Source organism: Trachemys scripta, chromosome 6 (genome assembly GCF_013100865.1).
Source record: "Trachemys scripta elegans isolate TJP31775 chromosome 6, CAS_Tse_1.0, whole genome shotgun sequence".
In the NCBI taxonomy this organism is placed as follows: Eukaryota; Metazoa; Chordata; order Testudines; family Emydidae; genus Trachemys; species Trachemys scripta.
The window spans coordinates 49,683,341-49,705,548 of record NC_048303.1 but is presented as its reverse complement, the minus strand read 5'-3'; the positions used below and the strand labels follow the sequence as shown (position 1 = coordinate 49,705,548).

Here is a 22,208-nt window from a genome sequence, read left to right as displayed (position 1 = left end):
TTGCTGCATCACTTCTTGGGGTCCAGCCCCAGCTAGCCAGATGTTCTGAAACTGTGGTTGATGAAATACTGGTGGCCCATGGAGCACTTATAGTGGTCCACAAAGAGTTGGTTGGTCACATGATGCTGGTTCTCTACCTTATGTCCAACAGCTAAATCACATTCAAAGATGCTAGAAATACATTATTTCTTAATATTAATTTTTCATGTAGGCAGTTGTAGTGCTGTAGTTGCCAGAGGGACATTATGAATAGGAAGAGAGACAGTCCAGCAATTGCAAGTAGGAGGGGAGAAAGTCCACACTATGGAAAATGTTTGTGAACCCTTGCTCTAAGCAAAGCTGATGCAGCCATGCAACACTCCCAAGTTGGCAAATTGACATTATTTCAGCATGACATGTTTTCTGTTTCTGGTATCCGGGATAATGATAAAAAGTACTTTCCTGACTCTCAAAGGAGACAGTAAACTTACTAAAATACTGTTATAAATTAATTAAATTGTATTATTTATGCAATTATTGACCCGGTTCTTTTTGGAGACCTTTTTAAGCCTTGCAAGGAGTAGCTCCTAGCTGAGAAAAAGACTCTGCTGCAGGATTGGGAAACTGTCCTTTCCTAAGTCAGAATATTTTCCAATTACTTTGGGAAAATATACATCTTTTATCAACTCTTTTTCTTCCATGAGTTTGTATTCACTAACGGCAACACAGGCATAAATAATCATTTTTATTTCTTACATTCTAGGTTTTCCAGGGAAATTTTGACAATGACACACACAGAAAGAATGTCATTGACCCACCAATCTATGCACGGCACATAAGGATCCTCCCTTGGTCATGGTATGGCAGGATCACTTTGCGGTCAGAGCTGTTGGGCTGCACAGAAGAGGACTGAAGAGGATCTCTGTTTGACAACACAATTCTCTATATTCCTAAAAGTATCTCTGTAGAAGAAACTGTGCAAAACCTGTAGGAAGTTGAATGGGTTTTTCATGAAAAAGTGCTCACTTTTTGGTAGGCCGCTAACTGTCTTTTGTAAGGAGGTCTAAGCCTGCCCTTTTAAGGATCCAACCTGATTCTGCCCTTTAAATCTGTTACAGTATTGTCCCTTTCGCTGTGCAATTACCTTTCTCGTTTTCTTCTGAGTTGTTCACACTGGTTGAAATGTGTTAGGGGAAGAACAGCAGCATCCTTTTTACAAGGAAGGAGAAACGGCATGAAAAAGATCATTTGCAGCTTTAGAAACACTGGGCTGACACATTGTTTGCAAATCGCACGGTCATCTTACTTGCAAAAAGAGATACTGCAGCTTTTAGCAATAAGTTTTTCTCTGGGATGACTGCATTATATTGTTTCCCTTGTGCCTATCAGACATTGTCAGTATTTATGACACACATTTTGGAAGATACTCTGTAGTATATGGTACTAGTGATGTTGCAAACTACCTTTCATTACTTTTTATTTAAACTACAGAGTCCATGCAACTGCATTTTGTTTCCATTCAGTTTACTTTATGTTATGCATGCTGTGGATATAGTCACTGTCTTTTTTACATTAATCTCATTGCTAACATTGTTTTCTTTAAAAGAACTGACCGTTTGTACATGGAACAAAATCTACTATCAGTATATTACGGAGTTAATGACTTTGTTAAAGCAAAGTTTATGAATTCAGTTTGCAATTTTATTTTTCAAGAAGGTGGAGATTAGACACTGTGGACCAAATTCAAGGCCCAAGTACTTTTAGCATGAAAATAGATGCACATTTATGCTGCAAAAACAGCATTAATAGGCGCCCATATTCTGACTTGCTCAGGGGTAGGCATGCAATCTCCACAAAGCTGCCCAGGAGATTACTTATCTCAGAAGCCTCCTTAGTCTTAGTGAGGGAGGGTGCATGTGGGATCAGGGAGTAGATGCTAATATACACGGCTCACTTTTCCTAGCCCCAGCACTGCCCTGGTATATGCTCCCTCTATGGTGCTGGCCAGGAAGTTCCTGCAGAATGAGAACAAAACAATGTCAGAGGAGCATGTAAATGTTGGGCTCTTCAGATCCCCTCCTGACTATAGCATGTCAGTGAGTAATGTGAGGCCTGAATTTGTAGCTGTTTGTTCACTGTATGCCATTGTTGCCCCTCTTCGATCAAGTGGCTATTCAAAGTTCAGGGCCCTGGCCACTGCGGATGTTCCAGTAGGGAATAGAAATTGATGTAGACTGATATTTTCTTTGACACAATCTTTCTTATTTAGAAGGAATGTACAAGATCCTGCTTCTCCGAATGCAGGAGGAATCCGAATCAGAAACAAAAGAATAGTTTCTTAGCTTACAACTCCAAGCCTCTTTAGTTAGCACCACACCCATAAACCTCTCTCTCTAGCTTTTTTCCAGGGTCATACACCTTGTTCACAGGCTGCTGTTTGGCATTCTTCCATTTTGCCTGTGTCTCTCTGTTTCTGTTCTCTGTGCTCCCTTCCCTCACACGCACAGACACTTCACCCAAACCAACACTCACATAGCTCTTTTATCTTGGTGAGGAGGAGGGATTGTGATTAATTTATCCTTACAGGTTATGCTAATTGAAGGGTGTATTCACACCCATCCACCTCGCTGGGCTTTTCAAACTAAGCTCATAGCAAGATTTCACCCATCTCGTTCCATTATGCACAGAATTACTTCCTTTTCTAGTCCCCCCAGATATGTTATATTATGTTAACAACATCCTATTCAGATAGGACCCAATTCTAAGGTATCGTCTGCAGGTGCATAAGGACAAAAGCTGCTGAACAGCTGCATGTCTGATGCATGGAGGAACAAACTCAGCCTACACAGGGGAATGCTGTAAATGGGGCATGTCAGGAATATAGTCCACGGATAGCACATGACCCCAGAGCACTGTAAGAGGGGAGCGGCAGGCCACCCCCATGACTCCCCCTCCTATTGTGTAGTAGCTGGATGCAGCCCATGCACATGTTCCCAGTGATGTGCAGGCTAGTGTCCATTATGCTAGCTGTCTGTGAAAGTTTCACATGAGCACATCCCTCTTGAAGCCTGTGAGGCAATGTATGGGTAGAGCATAAAACTGGGAATCAGGAGACCTCTGTTCAAATGCCAGCTCTGTTGCTTATTCATTGTGCAACCTTGGGCAAGTCACTTTACTTCTGCCTCAGTTTCCCTATCAGTAAAAGGAGATGATGATACTCACCTTCGTAAAGCATTGAGTTCTTCAGATTAAAGGTACATGCCAAGTAGCATTATGTTATTACTTTATTCTCAAATTCTTGGGGTGGGGAGGTGGTTTAGTTATCTAAACTAACATTGTTTAGAACATTGGATAGCTGATTATTTTCCCTGCTTTAATTTCATAACATGCTGATGTAGATATGTAGTGCTGCATGTTTTAAACAAATAATGCTGAATTTCTGTTTGTCACCATTAGATTTTATTGAAGCTATAACATCATTGAGATATGAACCTGGGCCTGCTTCCCAGATATACAAGTAGCCATCCCATAATCTGCAAAGGGGAAAATTTTACTTTAAAAACAAAACAGTTTGAATTTCACAACCTGCATATAATCTCTCATTCTCCACAAAGAGAAAATTTCACTTTGAAAGACCTTCAAACTTTATGGGGAATTTTTGAAACAAAAATGTGTTACTGATTTGTGGAGGTTTGCTTGACAGCACGTCTCCAATTACTTGAATTTTTAAAAATAAATAAAAATTACTTAACCCTCATGCTGTATTTATACAAGTATTTATTTTATAAGGCTTAGACATGGATTTTCAAAGATTTTAATTAAGAGTCCTCTAAAGGTAAAAGAAAGTATGTGTAAGAAATGTTGAGGTCCTGTGCAACACTGCTAAGTTTTTGTTTCTTTTTTTTTTTTTGTGCTGCATAACAAAAGCCACTAGACTGTTACCGTCTCGTCTGTAACTGTGTTAGCAGCATTCCTTAATGATGTATATATGGAGTGGTCTTCAATTGTAGTGAACAATTTGAAAGAGAAAGTCAATCATAATGGCATTTTTAAAGAGCAAAAACTGTTGGAAAAGGGGGGACTGGTATATAGTTAAATTACACACTGCCCATGTTTTGCACTTTAGGGTCTTCACAGAAGAGTTGTTGGGTGGTACTGTTTGAATTTTTTCTGGCCTGATATCTAAAAGGGTCTCAATTTAGCCTCCTACTTTGTGAGCACTAATTTGTACCTGCATTTAATTGTAGGTATAAATAATAGCATATAGACTTCTATCTTACTTTGCCCCCTAAATGAGAGGCCATTTCTGAAAGTTAGTTCTCTAAGTCAGCAATTTGTTTTAGTGTTGTTTTTTAATTTAGTTGCCATGTTCATAAGTAATTTTTATATGTTTACTAGTACTTTCCATTTTTAAGTTTGGATTTGAATTAATCTGTTTTGGCTCAGTGATTAATTATGTTTCAATTTCACCAGCACATAAAAAAGCAACATTATGTTACAGAATTTAGACTTTTCTCTTATTTCATAATATTTCAGAGTTGAATTTTTCCATCTATTTATTTTTGTCAGCCTTCCTCAATTCATTCTTCAGAGCCTGAAGAGAAAGCTCAGTACATTGTGATAGTGCTCTGTAATGATTTATAAATGAATCATATATGATGCATTTACATTTTCAAATGCTGTATTGGGGATTTTTCTAGTGACATCATTTGATTTTTAGTTGCCGGAGAGCTTTCTTTAAACTGCATTGTACAGCCAGCGAGTAAATTTTGCTCCAAGTGATAGCTGTATAAAACTGAGATAACTTCACTGACTCCTATGAAGTTACTTCAGATTTAACATAGCAACTGAGAGCCAGGTTTGGCCCATCATTTAAGATTTTTTTTTAACCCCTTTATCTGCATAATATTAATTGACACTAAGGAACAAATTCTACCCTGATTCTACCATTTGCCACTCTTAAAAGCAATGGGAGTTCCATACACAAAAAGAGCAGAGAATATGTCTTTCTAAGAAAGGTTGGAAAAACATTCTGAAATAATCCTTAATTTTTATATAAATTGTAACAATGACACCAAACTGGAGTGCAATTGTTTTCTTAATTAAATTTCACCCTGAATCAGTTAAATATATGTAGGCTGGCTTCACCTTTCTATAGCTCTATGATGTGCTATATAGCCTGAGAAATAAAACAAGGCACAAAACTTAGTTTGATCTATGTTCTATTAAGGGCTTATCACGTCAACTGATTCTGATTTTTAGGTTGACTTTCTCTTTTGGAATGACTGCATACAAATTAATGTGAGTTTTGAAGACTAGGGATACTAATGAGTGTATCTTTGCTATACAACAAATATGAAATATAATATTCAGTGCTGGCTTCTGATGTGTCAGTAAGTACAGAAGTAACTCAGACACAATGACCTTTGCAACCTTTGAAGCTGTGTAACATTCAAATGTTTTTTTGTATATACTTTAATCATGTAGGATGATGTAAAATCAGTATGACCTTGTCTAGTCTTCAAACTTAACAATAAAACTTTTGAAAAATGAGTATATTTTTGTAGCATTTATAATGAAATATCTTGAAGAAGACCCAAGTTTTCTCAGTCTGAGTGATAGTGAATGCAGAATACAGATATGATATGGTATTTTGTTGAATTCAGTCTTTGGCTCTTTGTGCTAGGTAAGTTTGTCCTTGGTACAACCAACTATTGTCTAAAAATACTCTATTATTTTACATAAAAAATTCAAAGGTGCAAGGGAGACTAACAATTGCATAGCTTACTGCTGTTTGGATGGGGATCAGAAATGTATAGGCACCATTTAGTGTTCTATAAATCAAATTTTAATGCATATGTGTCAATCACTCCCCCTCACTTTCCCATCCATGGGTTAGTGAAATGGTAAGAAGATAAAGATACTGATTCGAGTGTTCAATCAAAACGGAAATGTTTCTAGTGTTCAAAAAAGTTTGGTTGACCATGTCATTTATGCTTCAGCCTGAGAATGGGCGTAGAAATGCCAAAATACTTTGAGAAAAGCTGTTCTCTACTAATTTTGTACATTTAAGAGATTCAGCTGAAGTATCAAATTCAGGTCTGTTTACTCTAGCTCAAGTGAACCTCCAAACTTTGGCCATTTACCCACCTCTATCTACAGCCATATACAAATATAGATATGCTTTGTTTTAATGTATTGCAGTGGGTGAAAAGGAGATTTCTGTGGAAGGAAATACAAGCCATGAATATGCTACAGAGAACAATTATATTATCTCTGTTGCAAACTTACATTCTGAACACTAATAGCATAATAATCTTTCAGTGGAGAGGTCTGATGTTGTGATGGCTTACCGGCAATATATCACTATCAGTATTCAAAAATAAGCAAAAAAGTAGGTGCATACAGAAAAGAATGTATACTGTAATATTTACCATATTAAATCTATTTGGCTTTTAATTATAAATGACACCTTTTCAGGAATGTGAAAAGTAAGGCATGCTCCTTCAGAACAAGAAGTGAAAGACCTTTTTGTACCTCCTCATAGGGTGTTAAATGAAGGTAATGACAGAAAATAATGCATAATTCTTTTTAGAACAATAATGCTTTATCACTGTCCATCCTGCTACACATGTGGCTAATATACTAGAGAGATTAACATGAAAGTCAGCATACTGTTTCATTATGAAAAATGTAGTCTTCAGTATCAGTGTTGGTAAAGTCAAAAATCTGTATTTGAATCTTTAGATAAAAACAACAGGCATGTACTTTGATCAGATAAGTCTCATAAAATTTGGGGGGGGTGGGGAAAACATAAATGGGATAGTAATAGCAGGACTTGGCACAACACACTTTCACCTCTCTTTTTACAAAGGTTTTTGTTTGGAAATACACTTTACAGTGCAGAAAACGGTGATGAAGTGATACTGTCAAGTCAGTAATATAAAGTGTAACAGAGAGACATATATGTGCTCATTTTTATACATTTTCTTTGCATACCTTTACACCCAAATTATTCTTTGATCTATACCAGGACCAGCATTTGGTGGAGATTTAGATAAATGCTTGAGTAAAACCATTATTTCAAATGCAAGAATGTGGAAATATTCTTTGGTCTCATAAGTTAACTTTGTAAGACTGTATATGAGCAGAACACAATTTACCATATATATATTAATAGGCTTTAGAAACATCCTGTCTCAGTATAAATTAGAGGCAAGAATAGCCCCGAATAATAGCATAACCAAGAGAACTGCCTTTGTGCAGTCTGTTCATCATGTTAATACTCCTGATGCTGTCTCCTTTGCTGCTCTAACAGCTGATACATCATGGTTATCTGAGGTTTTGCATCAGGCAATAGGTCAGTGGACACGTTTTGCATCTTCTCATGACTAGATAAAGAAAATCAGCCTTCAAAGGATGGTGTAAAAGGTCAGTAAACATTTGCATCAGACTGGAAAATCAAAAGCAGAATAAAAGAAACATCCTGAACTGTATTGAGATTCTGGGCCACTGCAAGAGGTCAATATAGAAACTGTGGTATGGAATGGTATTTTTCTATTGTCTTGATCACAATAAATGCATTTAAGCACAGAAACTGTCAGACATAAAATCCATGAGCTTAATTTTGAAGGAGAGCAGGGGGTGGGGATGGGAAGGGATGTTGTTCAAAGATGCTAAAAAACAGTGAAACAGTTCAACCTTATGAAAAACTATTAATGCTGCTTGAATTGTGTGGTGTGTACCATAAATGTCAGCCACAAAAGGTAGACCCTCTCTGGAGGTTAATTTCTCTCTCTCTCTCTCTCTCTCTCTCTCTCACACACACACACACACACACACACACACACACACACACTTCTTTCCTTACTTGTTTCCATTACATGGGTCCATCCTATTTTTCTTTTGAAGTATATTCCCTTTTGTCTTTTTCAACTTGCAAAATAGTGTCCTTACGTTGTGTGACCCACATTAATTGACAAATATCAGGTTACAACTTGATTTGAAGAGGCCTTTGACACATTACCTTGGAAAAAGCTATTGAAACTTGTTACAGGTTTGAATAGGGCCATATATACACATGTTCTGTAGACTTATACTGTATAGTTTTCATGAATGGGAAAAGTAAACAGGAAGCATATGGGGCTGTCTTCTTCAACTCCTTTCCCTTCCCTTTTCTTTCCATTTAGCTTATCCACTCCTAAGTAAACCCACCCTAAAAATGCAGGAGAAATTTGTTTAGTCCTCGTTAAAGAATTACTTATATAAATCCAATGTGCATCAGCAGACCCATTAACTGAGCAGAAGAGACCATTTCATTCCTAGCCAACCTTTTCATGTTGATAAGATCAATGAAGTTGCAATTAAGTCAATCCTTGACCTTCTACTTTCTTCTCTTCCTTTCAGCAGAACTGAGAAAACAAGGGTTTGTCCTATGTGAACTATATTCTTTCCTGTGGAAGTCCTGTTTGTAACTTTCAGAATTTATGTTGCACCGTACAAATAAAAACACTTACCACCACATCCAGCCATGGCACTACAACTTTCTTCTAGATGAAATTATTGCTAGGGCTCATTAGTGCTACATATTATTAAGGTAGCCCCACAAGTCCTATTATAAAACCCACTTGCTTCACTGTCTGAGCTGAAATTTTACATGGCAGATATCTGCCTCAGACTTAATTGTTGTTTATTTTCGGTGTGAAAATGGTTCAGCTATTTCCCAGACCAAAGCTGGAAAAAAGTATATTGTTTGCTTGTTTGCTCATGCTAAAAAAATTCTGGTGACATTTTCTTTGCACAATGCTGGATCAGGGACTTGAAATTTGGCAGGTGGGTGGCCTTCGTGTCAGGAAATGTGCCTTTCATCATCCCTGTGAAAACCCACCCAAATTTGGCTAAGCTATAAGCCTTTAAATCTCACTTCATACATGCTCAGTAAAGTCTTCAATTTTATCAGCTAAACTTTCTGGATTCCATTCTCACTGAGCATGCAGAAGTCTCTCTCCCCTCCTAGTGCTGACTTGACTCTGTATGCACCATCTCCACAGAGTGACTGAGCATTCTCCATCCCCTCACAGCTCCTCCATGTGACCAGACTGCACATATGCTAGGGGAAGCAACTAAGCATGCTCCCTATAGTGCAACACTTAAGGAGCCTCAGAAGAACTTTCCATGTAATTGCTGCTCCAGGCCATGGTGGGGCCAGGCGCTGGAAATGAGAGCAGGAAGAATGTCTCTAATGTGCTTTCAGTGCCAACCACTGCTGCCATTCAAATGCAGAGGGGACAAAAACTGGAATGGACGAAGGAAAAGGAATAGATTGAGACAAGGAGTCTAGTGATTCTCAGACTGGAAGGGGGGAGAAAAGAAGACTAGGACTGGAAGCTGGAGAGAAATGGGAGGTTTCTCAGATCAGATGAAGAACTGGGGATGAAGACTGGGAATGGCTGGACAAGGAGAATGGGACTAGGAACCAGTGCTAAGGGGAACAGGAGCAGGGGGAGGAAAGTCAGACACGAGGTGTGGGGTAGAATTGGTACAGGCTGGGCAGAGAGACTGTGACAAGGAGCCAGGGACAAGGTGGGGTGAATCATAGAAGTGTAGGACTGGAAGGGACATCAAAGACTGAGAATGGCTGAGGAGCCCAGGAAGGGGGACTGGAACTGATAGCCAATGGCAAAGGATGGGAGAGACAGATGGGGCAAGGAGCAAGGAAGAGGGAGCTGAACAAGGAGACCAGAACTGAGTGTAGAGAGAAGAGACGGGGCTGGGAAGGGGAGTAGAGACTTGGGGCTCAGACTGTGAGCCCAGAGGGTGGCACTAGGACTGATTGGGCAACAACACTGGGAATGGGATGAGAACCCTGAGGAGTGAAAACCAGGACTTGGTAAGCAAGGACAATAGGTGTTGGGTAAGGAGACAGGGGTTGGGAAAAGACAGGACTGGGACTTGGACAGGGACATTGATTGGGAGAGAAGGGATCAAACTTGGGGCAGGGGGGATGGGCAAAAGAGTCTGTGCGCATTAGAGCACACTCCCCTCCAGACCCTGGAATGGAACCCAAGATTTCTGAGTCTCGCCATCCCTCTGCTGCCTTTCAGCAAAGAGCTGTGAAATCCAGTGGGAAAGTGCGGTGTTAAAGCTGCAGAGTCAACCATTTGAAAGCTAGAAAATGCCAGAAGTAAGGTTGCCTGTGTGCAACCTTAATTGGGCTTCCTTGTGGGAATGCATTTTGCTACAGTCTTTAATCACATGATCACATACTGTTTTTCCCACAGGACTCCTGCCTTAATCAGCACAGGACCTGCTCTGTGGATCCATCAGTATTGTGTAGGAAAAGAAGTTGTTGTCTGTAGGATCTCTGCTGCAGAACTTGGAAGGTGTTTAGTAGTATTATTAGTACTGGTGCGAGCAAATGCAGGTCCGCACAAAAGTGAAGCCCTCCCCCCCTCAGCTCAGGATTTCTGGAGACAAGGAAAGAGAAAATCAGATTGGAAGTGGGGTCAAAGGGATTCAGAGGGGGACACCGAGCAGAGAACCCCGGACGGCGCCCACTGCTCTTCTAAAGGAGTCAGTGGACACTGCCCAGAGGAACTCTGCCCAGAGGCCTGAATGGACAAGAGAATGGAAATGGACCCCACAGTCGCAAAGTCTCCCTCCCCCCTCTCCCCCACATTTCTTCCCCTGTTGGAAGATGTATAGTGAATGAGGCAGGGGATTGCAGGAAGAAAACGGAGGGTCTCATGGTTAAGGCAGTGGAATGATGCCCTGGGGAACTGGATTCTATCCCTGCCTCTGTGAGTTGCTGTGTAATAGAGGGTAAGTCACTTAAACCAGACTTTTCACAGGAGGTCATTGAGTGTGTGTTCTTAATTTGTTGGGTGCCGAACCTGATACCCTGGGGTCTGATTTGCAGAAGTGCTGAGCACTCATGGCTGCAATTGAAGTGCTATATAATGTTAAGTGCTCTGAAAAATCAAGTCCTCAAATGGAACATCCAAAATTAGTGGACACTTCTGACCTTATTCTCTCTCTCTGCCTCAGTTCCACATATATAAAATGGGGATATAAAATCTGAGAGGGAGGTTGTGAATATAAATCAATGTCTGTAAAGCACTTGGATATGATAGTGACGAGCTTTGTAAAAAAACTCAAGGAAATTAATAATTCTGTCTTCAGAGCAGGGTTTGAACAGTGGCCAGTAAATAAGGCCAAGGGCAACACTCTGAACAACATAGATAAAACAAATATTGAATAGCTACTCTTGAAGTGAACACCATCCTTCCTGTGCTCCGAATGAGGCAGAGGGTCATGTAGAAAAATAGTATGTAATTAAATGCATATGCAGAAGAGAGGCAAATTAAGGCTGCCTGTGCACAACCTTAATTTGTCCCTCTTGTGCATATGCATTATAATTTTCTTCTTTTTAATTTGCAACCTTAATAATATTCTTTAAATATAGGATTTTGATGTGTAACATAGTGAATAAAATGCATGAAACATTTTCTGGCCAAATTCAGTCCTCCAGGACAATATCAGTGAACTTCTAATAAATGTATTAAGCATGGTCCCAAGAGAGCAGTGGGGGCTGGGATTCAGTACAGAGACACGGGGCTTTTGCTTGTCCTCCAAGATTCATTGGCTTTATGGGCTGAGCCCTCTCGGCTTCTTTTCCAGGAGGCTGGAAAGGAACAAAGCAACATCCATTTCAAAAGGGTAAAATTTATGGTAATTGGAAACTTTCAAGAAGTACCTCATAGAGTTTCCTGCCCCTTTGTGGGAGTAGCCCATTGTAGGGGATGGAAAGGCCCTTTGTGTTTTCAGTAGCTACTGGGGCTGTTTGTTCATCCTAACAATGTGCCAGATCCTGCAAACCCTGCACAATCCTTTCCAAGAGCCAGATTGTGAAGACTTTTTTCACGCTGGTGGGCAGTTACCAACCCAAACAATACCACTGAAGTCACTGGGCCTACTCAGGTAACTGCCCACTGATATGAGTGAGGGACTCATAATCTGGCTTCTTGACTGCAGAATTTGGCAGGCTACAAATGAACACATATCACTAAAATTTGAGATATTTTTGTGTAGATTAAAGGCCTCAGCATTCACAGAGATGGTATATGCAAAATACAGGCCCGATCCTCAGCTAACTTGGAGATATTCCAATTTACTCCTGCTAAGGCTCTGGCCTTATATATCCAGTTGGATAATTATTACTTTTTTCCTAAGTATAATTTTCCAGGAAATTACATGTCTAAAATTCTGCCATTAACACTTATCCTCCACTTAGCATCCAATTGCTGATATTTCAAAGACCCTCCGGCTACTCTTATGTTCTGACTTTCATTCCATAGGGTCAACATCACAAAATGTCATTTGGATAGTTATTTCACTTTTACTAAAATATAAATCTACTACTTTCAGTGTAATTGTAAGTGTAATGGGAGCAAACCAGGGTAAAAACATGCTGACAAATTATTCTCTCCTTTTGAAGACTTCAGGGTTCTGGAGTTACACTGATATAAAACTAGAGTAACAGAGTGAGGAACAGGAATTTAGCTGTGTGTGTGTGTGTGTGTGTGTGTGTGTGTGTGTGTGTGTGTGTATCATAGTCTGGTTCTTTTTTTATTTTTTTGTTCACTTTTTTGTTAACCCAAACCTGAGCAATTTAGACCTGAAGAAGAGCCCTGTGTAGCTCAAAAGCTTGTCTCTCTCACCAACAGAAGTTGGTCCCATAAAAGATATTACCTCACCCGCCTTGTCTCTCTAATATCCTGGGACCAACACAGCTACAACAACACTGCATACAGCTTATTCTAAAGTAATTTTGTTCTTATTATGAGATTTGTAAGTACATCTTAATATATTAAGAACACCAACATTAACCTGGGAGGACTGAAGTTTAAGTAAGGAGAGTTTTTCAATGTAGATTTAATTACGTGACTTAAAAGGTTTACACCAAGTGTTTTTAATTCCAGAAGAATCCAAACTGATATTTACATTATATATATATATATATAAAATAAAATGACAGTTGCTATACACCTTGAATGGTCTATAATATCTATAATCACCTTTCAGTTGTTTCTTTCCAATTTCTGTTTTGTATACAAAGTGCTGTTTTTCCTATGGGAGAGGAGCCATCTACTAACAAATGGCTTTTCACTGAGAATATGTTTAACTGTAACCATCACATTCTCCAAATATTTCTTAGAGTCTAAAAGCAGACTTCAAAACCAAACCAAACCAGAAGAAAGTGTGATGTGGTGAAGGAAAATTTGTTCAGTCCTGCTGCAACTTCTGAGCTGACTGAATGGTATGCATAGTTTACACTTGTAAACACAGAGTGGGTAATATGAACCGCTTGATCAACAAATCCCAATAAAGTGCCCATAGTTTGGAAAGTTGTACTTCAACTAAAACGGATTTGATATTTTTAAACATTTAGCAACCTTCTCCCAACTTGTGCCGCAGCCATTTATATGGCCTGGGAAAAAAATGCATTTGTGGTCAATGCTGGTTTTTACTGCGAGTTACATTCTATTTAGATTAATGCTTACTGGGTGAGAAATCTCTTAATGGACTAATCTTTTCCCAAATCAATGAGTGAACTGCAAGAAATACTTCCTTTAACTATCATTTAAAATACCTTATGTACTATGCAACAGCTAAAAGTAAAATAGCTGTTTTCCATTCATTATTTTAACTAAAAACACTACAAATAAAGGGTCTGATTTGGCCACCCTTACTTGTCTTGAATAGTAAATAGTCACTGGAGTAGATTCCTTGACTTCAATGCAGCTACTCATGTGAGTAAGTACTTTTCAGTGTGAGATGGCAGACGTGGGCCCATAATGTTCCAGTAATGATACTAAAATACTTGCATAACAGACCTGTGCTCAAGGGCTTATAAGTTTCTGGTAAAATAACGGTTAGGCTTGATATATTTCACCCTTGCTCTCAGCTTGTAATTCATTTAATTTCATGTAAATTTTGTTGAGCTATATTTAGGTATCTACCATGGTTTGGATTTAAAACATCTCCCTTGGCCTGTCTCGTGCATAATCTTCCATGGTGTGCAACATCAAAATGAATGAGTGAAATTTATGTACTGCACAATCACAGTGCTGTTTTCTTACTGATCACCATGCACTCCAAAAGCCAGATTTTGATCTTATTTACACCCATATATATCTCAGTAGCTCCTTTGCACTTGGGCCAGTGTAACTTTGAGTGTTTCTGTAAAGAAAGAAAGAAACTTCACATTCATGGTAATAACATAGCCATCAGGGGCCGGTTCCAGGGTTTTTGCCGCCCCAAGTGGCGGGAAAAAAAAATAATAAAAAAATAAAGCCATGATTGGCAGCAGCTCCACCATGCCGCTTTCTTCTTCGGCGGCAGGTCCTTCCCTCCGAGAGGGTCTGAAGGACCCGCCGCCAAAGAACCCGAGGTGCCGCCCCTTCCCCTTGGCCGCCCCAAGCACCTGCTTTCTGGGCTGGTGCCTGGAGCCAGCCCTGATAGCCATGGCCCAGATCACACCCCACCACTGGAAAAAGAAGAATAAAACAATGGGTGGGGTGCTCTTTGCACAGTACCCTTCCATAAGGATTCCCTCCCATCATATAGACCCATATGTAAGATACATAGCTCCATCTGCCCATTCTATTCCCCTCCTCTCCACCCACACTCCCCACTACAAAAAAAAATCAATGGGGCCAGCTTGAAAACCTGGTGCCTTCTCAGTGATCCTCAAAGAGCTCCTGTGTCTGCTCAGTACCCTGGCTTTGGCATCTGACAGGGTCTTTGCCCCAGCTCCCTGGCAGTGCAGCTACGCTGGAGCTGCAGTACTAGTAACTCCTGGCTGCAGATGCTCCTGGGACCACTGAGGGAGCTAAACCGAAAAGATGCTGCAACTCAGGTGATATTATCTTTTTGGTAGGGCTGTCGATTACTCGCAGTTAACTCACACGATTAATGCAAAAAAATAATCGTGATTAAAACAATTTATCTCGATTAATCGCAATTTTAATCACACTGTTAAACAATAGAATACCAATTGAAATGTATTAAATATTTTGGATGTTTTTCTACATTTTCATATATATTGTATTCTGTGTTGTAATTGGAATCAAAGTGTATATTATTTTATTACAAATATTTGCACTGTAAAAATGACAAAAGAAATAGTATTTTTCAATTCACCTCATACAAGTACTGTAGTGCAATCTCTTTGTCCTGAAAGTGCAACTTACAAATGTAATTTTTTTTGGTTACATAACTGCATTCAAAAACAAATCAATGTAAAACCTCAGCGCCTACAAGTCCACTCAGTCCTACTTCTTATTCAGCTAATCGCTAAGATAAACACATTTGTTTCTATTTACAGGAGATAATGCTGCCTTATTATTATTTACAATGTAACCAGAAAGTGAGAACAGGCATTTGCATGGCACTTTTGTAGCTGGCATTACAATGTATTTATGTGCCAGATATGCTAAAGATTTATATGCCCCTTCATGCTTCGGCCACCATTCCAGAGGACATGCTTCCATGCTGATGACGTTCATTAAAAATCATGCATTAATTAAATTTGTGACTGAACTCCTTGAGGGAGAATTGTATGCCCCTGCTCTGTTTTACCTGCATTCTGCCATATTTTTCATGTTAGAGCAGTCTCGGATGATGACCCAGCACATGTTGTTCATTTTAAGAACACTTTCACAGCAGATTTGACAAAACGCAAAGAAGGTACCAATGTGAGATTTCTAAAGACAGCTACAGCACTTGACCCAACGTTTAAGAATCTGAAGTGCCTTCCAAAATCTGAGAGGGATGTGATGTGGAGCATGCTTTCAGAAGTCTTAAAAGAGCAACCCTACGATGCGGAAACTACAGAATCCTAACCACCAAAAGAGTAAATCATCCTTCTGCTAGTGGCATCTGAGTCAGATTATGAAAATGAACATGCTTCGGTCACACTGCTTTGGATTGTTATCAAGCAGAGCCAGTCATCAGCATGGACGCATGTCCTTTGGAATGGTGGTTGAAGCATGAAGGGACATATGAATCTTTAGCACATCTGGCACGTAAATAGCTTGCGACACCGGCTACAACAGTGCTATGAGAACACCTGTTCTCACTTTCAGGTGACATTGTAAACAAGAAGCAGGCAGCATTATCGCCTGCAAATGTAAACAAACTTGTTTGTCTGAGTGATTGGCTGAACAAGAATTAGGACTAAGTGGACTTGTAGGCTCTAAAATTTTACATTGTTTTATTATTGAATGCAGTTGGGTTTTTTTACATAGTTCTACATTTGTAAATTCAACGTTCATGATAAAGAGATTGCACTACAATACCTGTATTAGGTGAATTGAAAAATACTATTTCTTTTGGTTTTTTTAAAGTGCAAATATTTGTAATCAAAAATAAATGTGAAGTGAGCACTGTATGCTTTGTATTCTGTGTTGTAATTGAAATCAATGTATCTAAAAATATAGAAAACATCCAAAATCATTTCAATAAAAAATATTGTATTATTATTTAACAGTGTGATTAATCGTGATTAATTTTTTTAATCACTTGACAACCCTACTTCTTTGCCTAATTTCCGTCGAGCTGGAAGGGCAAGGGTATGGTGTCTCTCACCTCCCCTGTACTCACATCCTCCTGGATCTTCATGCCCCACCTATCCCCATCTCCTGCACAGACCCTAGACAATGCATAAAATCCTCTACAAGTTTCAGAGGGAAAAATTGGGAGGATGAATGATTCTGTACACACAGCTGTGTCAGTTCCATGTGCAAGTGGGTGGGACATATGCACACAGAGCAAGGTTCCTGGAGCCTTGATAGGTGCAAGGCGGTTAAGGAGCCCTTAAACATTGTCCATTTAAAATAAATTTTAAAATCAACCTTCAAGATCAACTCACATTGCTGCTTTCTGGCTAGTAGTAGTTGTATTTCAAATAATATTATTGTGAGTAGTTTTATATTTATTCTCATTGAAGTAGCAGTGAACTAGAGAACTCCGCTTCACTCTCCCATTCATTATTATGTTTACTAGCTCATAGCCAAGATTGAAAAGACTGAGGCCTGGTCTACACTGGGGGGAGGGGAAAGGGCGACGAGCTATGTCGGTCTAAGTTACGCAATTTCAGCTACGAAAATAGCATAGCTGAAGTCGACGTACTTAGAGCTACTTACTGTGATGTCTTCACTGCGGTAGGTCGACTGCTGATGCTCCCCCGTCGACTTTGCCTACACATCTCACTCCGGTGGAGTACCGGAGTCGACAGGAGAGCGCTCGGCGATCTATTTATCACATCTTCACTAGACATGATAATTCATCCCCCACTGGATCGATTGCTCTGGAGATAAGTGTAGACATGTCCTTAGCTTGAGCAAAGTGAAAATAACTGCTAGTAAATCATTTTCTCCCTGACTTTGTTAAGCTGAATTTGCCATTGAAACAAAACAGAGGCCTGAAAACTTAAAGCTAGAATTTGGTAACTGTATTATGTGATAGGGAAATAAATCTGTACATAAGCTTAATTTTGTGCTTTTTCTCAATGTCCAAAACAGGGTCAACACTAAAATGCAAAATAAGGCCCCAATCCTGCACATACGTACACATATGCTTAACTTTAAGCACGAGTAGTTGTACTGAACAAAATGAGCCTATTCACATGTGTACAGTTGAGTACATGCATAAAGTGTTTACAAGACTGGGGTCTTAGTTTGTCTCTACTATAACCCTTTTCCCCCCACTTCTATTATATTGAAGTATGGTGCTAATTGATTATGCAGGATCTGTGCCAATGGGTATTTTTACCTAAAAGCATCTTTGCAAATGAGATAAGAAATCCCAGCTGGATTTTTCCTGACAGTGGTGGTATTTTTTTTTTTAATGTAAACTATTCTTCATAATAGTGCACAAAGCTTAAAAAGTTTTTTTTCAATTTTATTTTTTAAAAAACAGGTAATGTTTGCTACCTTGTTACATGTGCAGTCTGCCTATTTACCTACAAAACATTTGGTTTTGTTTAATATTGGAAGCCAGGCAGTAAGTACAAATAAAAAAGGCACAAAGAAAAACTCAAGATTTGTTTGCAAAGTAAATAAATTAGATCCACAGGAGAGGGGTAAGAGTAAACATATTACCATCTTCAATGTTCAACAACATGAACAATGGCCTTAATTCAGCAATCTCTTAAGCATGTGATTAACTTTAAGCCTATGTTGAAATCCCTTTAAATGGAATGTAAGCACGTACTGGTAGTTAAGCATGTAAGTTGGGTCCAAAATTATTTAATGTTGCCATTGGCAGGGCTAGCTGTACTGAGTGAGTAGCAATGGAAATGAGATCTGGGTAACGCAAATGAATGGGGGGAAGAAATGGAGTTACTAGGTATCAGTACAGCAATATTACTTCAGGATACTCAGTTCAACTGATGCATCATCATAACATGGGAGTACCATATGATAAGTTATGGGTTGGTCCTCCTCTCACTAAAGTCAATGGCAAAACTTTTGTTGACTTCCAATGATGTAAGTTCAGGCTCTTAAAGCCCAATGTTGGCTAGTCAGATTATAATGTGGGTGACGAGGCCCACCCATAGACCTCATACCATTATGCACAGGACCAATCTTAAGATTTTGTTGAGAGTCAGCAAGGGGAATCTTTGCTCTAAATTCCAAAAATCTAAACTGACTTCCATCTGCCTGTGCTTCGAAAAATTCATGGAGGAGTCTTGCTCAGTCATAGGGTGGCTGGGTGGCAGGCATCCTAAAAGTCATTTGGGTTTTTTTTCACCAAAGTCATGGCCACTACAAACATGTAGTCTTCCTTTTGGTGGTAAGACTAGGTCAGAAGTAAATTTTTTAGATGAACAGTTCACAAAGCAAGAATTAGTATGTAGTAAATGCATAGCTACCCAAAATAGCAATCATAATTCCCTCATTCCTAATGCCATATGCTACAGGATGTCGTAATCTGCCTCTCACTTCACTCTGAGAAATGAATGTGTTTTTGTGGGAAAATTTTAGACTTTTTTTGATCTTTCAACAACAAAAATTCTGTTCATTTGTTTCGCAATTATATAAAAACACTTTCTTTTGACCTTTTTTTAAACTTCTCCATTTCTTTTTCCAGTGGAAATAAAAGGAGAAAACATTTAAAAATTAGGACAGTTGGATTTTTCCATCCGAAAAGAAATTTAAACATTCAAAAGAAAAATATATATATATATATTTGGAATCTAAAAAAACCCCTCACTTTTCCACAAAGCTTTTGGTGTAACACTATTATCTTTTTTTTCAATCTGCTCTTCCTGTCAGCTGGTTCCTTCAACCACTATGGTTCACCACAGCCAGCTGACGTGTTTTTAAACACCATCATCTTTCTCTGCATTAGCTGATAAGTGATATTTGAAAATGTGTTAATTAATACACGGTAGCTAATACATTTGCAAAAGCTCCTAGTCTAGACATGGCTCAAAAGTCTGATTTTTCAGCATGTAAGCATCTCTATGAAATGCAGTAAATACACTTTGTGACATGCACGTCACTTTTTATTCAATGTTTGAAAAACATAAAACAGCCAATCTGAGAACTAAAGCAACTCAGACCTTGGTCTTGGAATGCTTAATTACTAATTTTTATTTACAGAACACTCTTTTCCTGAAGGTCCCTTCATGGTTATTAGTATGAAATACAGATGGAAAATAATGTGAATCATTGTATTTTATCCCTTAATCTTAACTTTTATTAGGCTTTGTCTACACTAGCACTTTTGTCGGTAAAACTTTTGTCAGTCAGGGGTGTGAAAAAACACACCCCTGACCGACATAAGTTTCACTGACAAAAGTACTGGAGTGGACAGTGCTATGTTGGTGGGAGATGCTCTCCCACTGACACAGCTACCACTATTTGTTGGGGGTGGTTTAATTATGCTGGCAGGAGAGCTGTCTTCCACCGACATAGAACATGGGAGACCTTACGTGGCGCAACTACAATGGTACAACTGTGCCACTGTAAGGTCTGTAGTGTAGACACAGCCTTAATCACATACATTTTCAGAAGATTAAACAGTCAAAGAGTACTGTAGCCTGCTTCAGATCCAAGCAAAAGGCACCTGGAACTTTTGAGAGGAAGACATGGAATTAGAAGGTAGTGCTCTACCTTATCTGCAAGGAGATTCCTGACACCAACGTTGAAATTGTGCACTTGAAGGGAACAATTATGGATGGATTTATTTTAACTTCCTGTCAGGGGAAAGAATTTCATGCTGGTGAGAGTCCTGACAACTCCAACCATTACAATGTATGCAGCCAGTGACTGTATATACCTGAGTGCTGAGTGAGGAAGTGATGATCTAGAATGGCAGCTATCATGCCATTGGTTATCCTGCAGGGTCTATTCCATCTAATTCCATCTCCTGGTTACTGTATGTTTCCAGCATGCAGTTAAAGAAGTTTCTCCAAAGTTACAATCATCAAACAAGGCAGTAACTTTTATGTCAAACCATTATTGTAGAAAATTCTTAGGTTTTGTTCTCTCTATAAAGAGAATGGACATTTCCCAGATTGTTAGGTGTTTTTTTTTCTTAGTGTCCTCAGCAGGGCCGGCTCCAGGGTTTTGGCCGCCCCAAGCAGCCAAAAAAAAAAAAAAAAAAAAAGCCACGATCGCAATCGCAATCTGTGATGGCAATTCGGCGGAAGGTCCTTCGCTCCGAGCCAGAGTGAGGGACCCGCCGCCAAATAGCTGGATGTGCCACCCCTCTCCAGAGTGGCCGCCCCACGCACCTGCTTGACAAGCTGGTGCCTGGAGCTGGCCCTGGTCCTCAGAGACATAACAGATTGGAGTAATTTAGGGTTGAAACTTAAGGGCTCATATTTTCTTTATGAGAAACTGCATGTAGTTTTCACCCAAAAAAAAAAAAAAAAAAAAAGTAATCTATTTTTATTAGGTTCATTTCAGTTTCCCCCACTGAGAGATTCTCACAGGACCTAAAACATTTGAGCTAAACTCCACCATGTAGCCTGTTTCACTTGTTCCATCTATTTTTATATTGTAACTAGCTGCATATCCCCTTTCATTTGAATTCTGGATTTGGCCTAATAATGATAAATTGCATGTTTTGGGTTTAACAGGCACTCCATTTTATTCTTACTGTGTTTTGCTGCCACAAAGAAAACACATGGCACAACATTCTCACACCGAAAACTTAACACAATTGATTTGTCAGAATATTTTATTCTTCAGCATTTGCAAGCCTCATAAACTTTTAGCATGAAATATTGGAGCACACCCAGTCAACCAACTGAAAACATTTCACTTCAAAAACATGGGAAATGTTAACAGGTATATGCATAGACACAGAGAGATGGGGCAGATCTCAGCCAGTATAACACAAATGTCTAGAGAAGGCCATGGTGCCATAACTAAGACGAATAGGGTGATACTGAAGAAGGAAAAACTTAGACTGGATATCAGGAAAATGCTCTTAAAACTGAGATTGATTAAATCATGCTTTGATGTGTGAGCATGACAGGCCTTGGATATGGCGATCAGCATTTAAAGCCAAACGTAAAGTATATCAGCACTATCTGACCCAACCTGTTTTTGTTCTTGAAAAGGTAAATAAAAGTCAGTGATAATGAACTCTTCTTGGAATCAGAATACAAGGCACCCACACATCCCTTATGTGTGAGTGGGGACGGAGGGTGGCTTGTAGCAGTATAGCAATATCATCAGATTTCTCTTAATAAAAAGACCTACTTGCTTAGGTGCATATTAGTTGTGCTCCACTCCCATCACATCCTTTTAGCCTCAAACATGTTTGGTGATTAATTTATGTAACAGTGTAATTATTGGTGAATGGAAATTAAGATATTTGACTTCAATAGATTTTATTCAAAGATAGATTGAGTTGCTTTCCAGATGACTGTCAGTTCAACCCGCTGAATATACAAAACTGATGACTTACTTCATTTTTCAAGTCACATTACACTGCCAGAATCTTTAAAGCAAAGGCAGGCTGCCATTACGTTTAGCTTTGAGTGGTTGTAATTAGAGTGACCTCTAATTTTTCAGAACTACTTCGTCTTAAGAAACACAGTTTTATCTCTGTTGACCTCTGTAGCTGCCAAACTGCACAAGTATATGGGACTAAAAAGATAAATTAACTTAGTGGCACCTTCAAAATGGTATTGATTCAGGAAGTAC

The 22,208-nt window shown here is 39.1% G+C and overlaps 1 protein-coding gene across 1 annotated transcript in view; it reads left to right on the top strand.

Annotated features, from left to right (window-relative positions):
* The window catches only part of EDIL3 (EGF like repeats and discoidin domains 3), a 440,325-nt gene extending 434,790 nt beyond the window's left edge, over positions 1-5,535 (top strand). The window contains exon 11 of the mRNA XM_034773693.1: positions 743-5,535. Coding sequence (XP_034629584.1) covers positions 743-892 — 150 coding nt within the window. The 3' untranslated portion in view covers positions 893-5,535. The remainder of the gene's footprint in view (positions 1-742) is intronic.
* Positions 5,536-22,208: the final 16,673 nt, after the last annotated feature.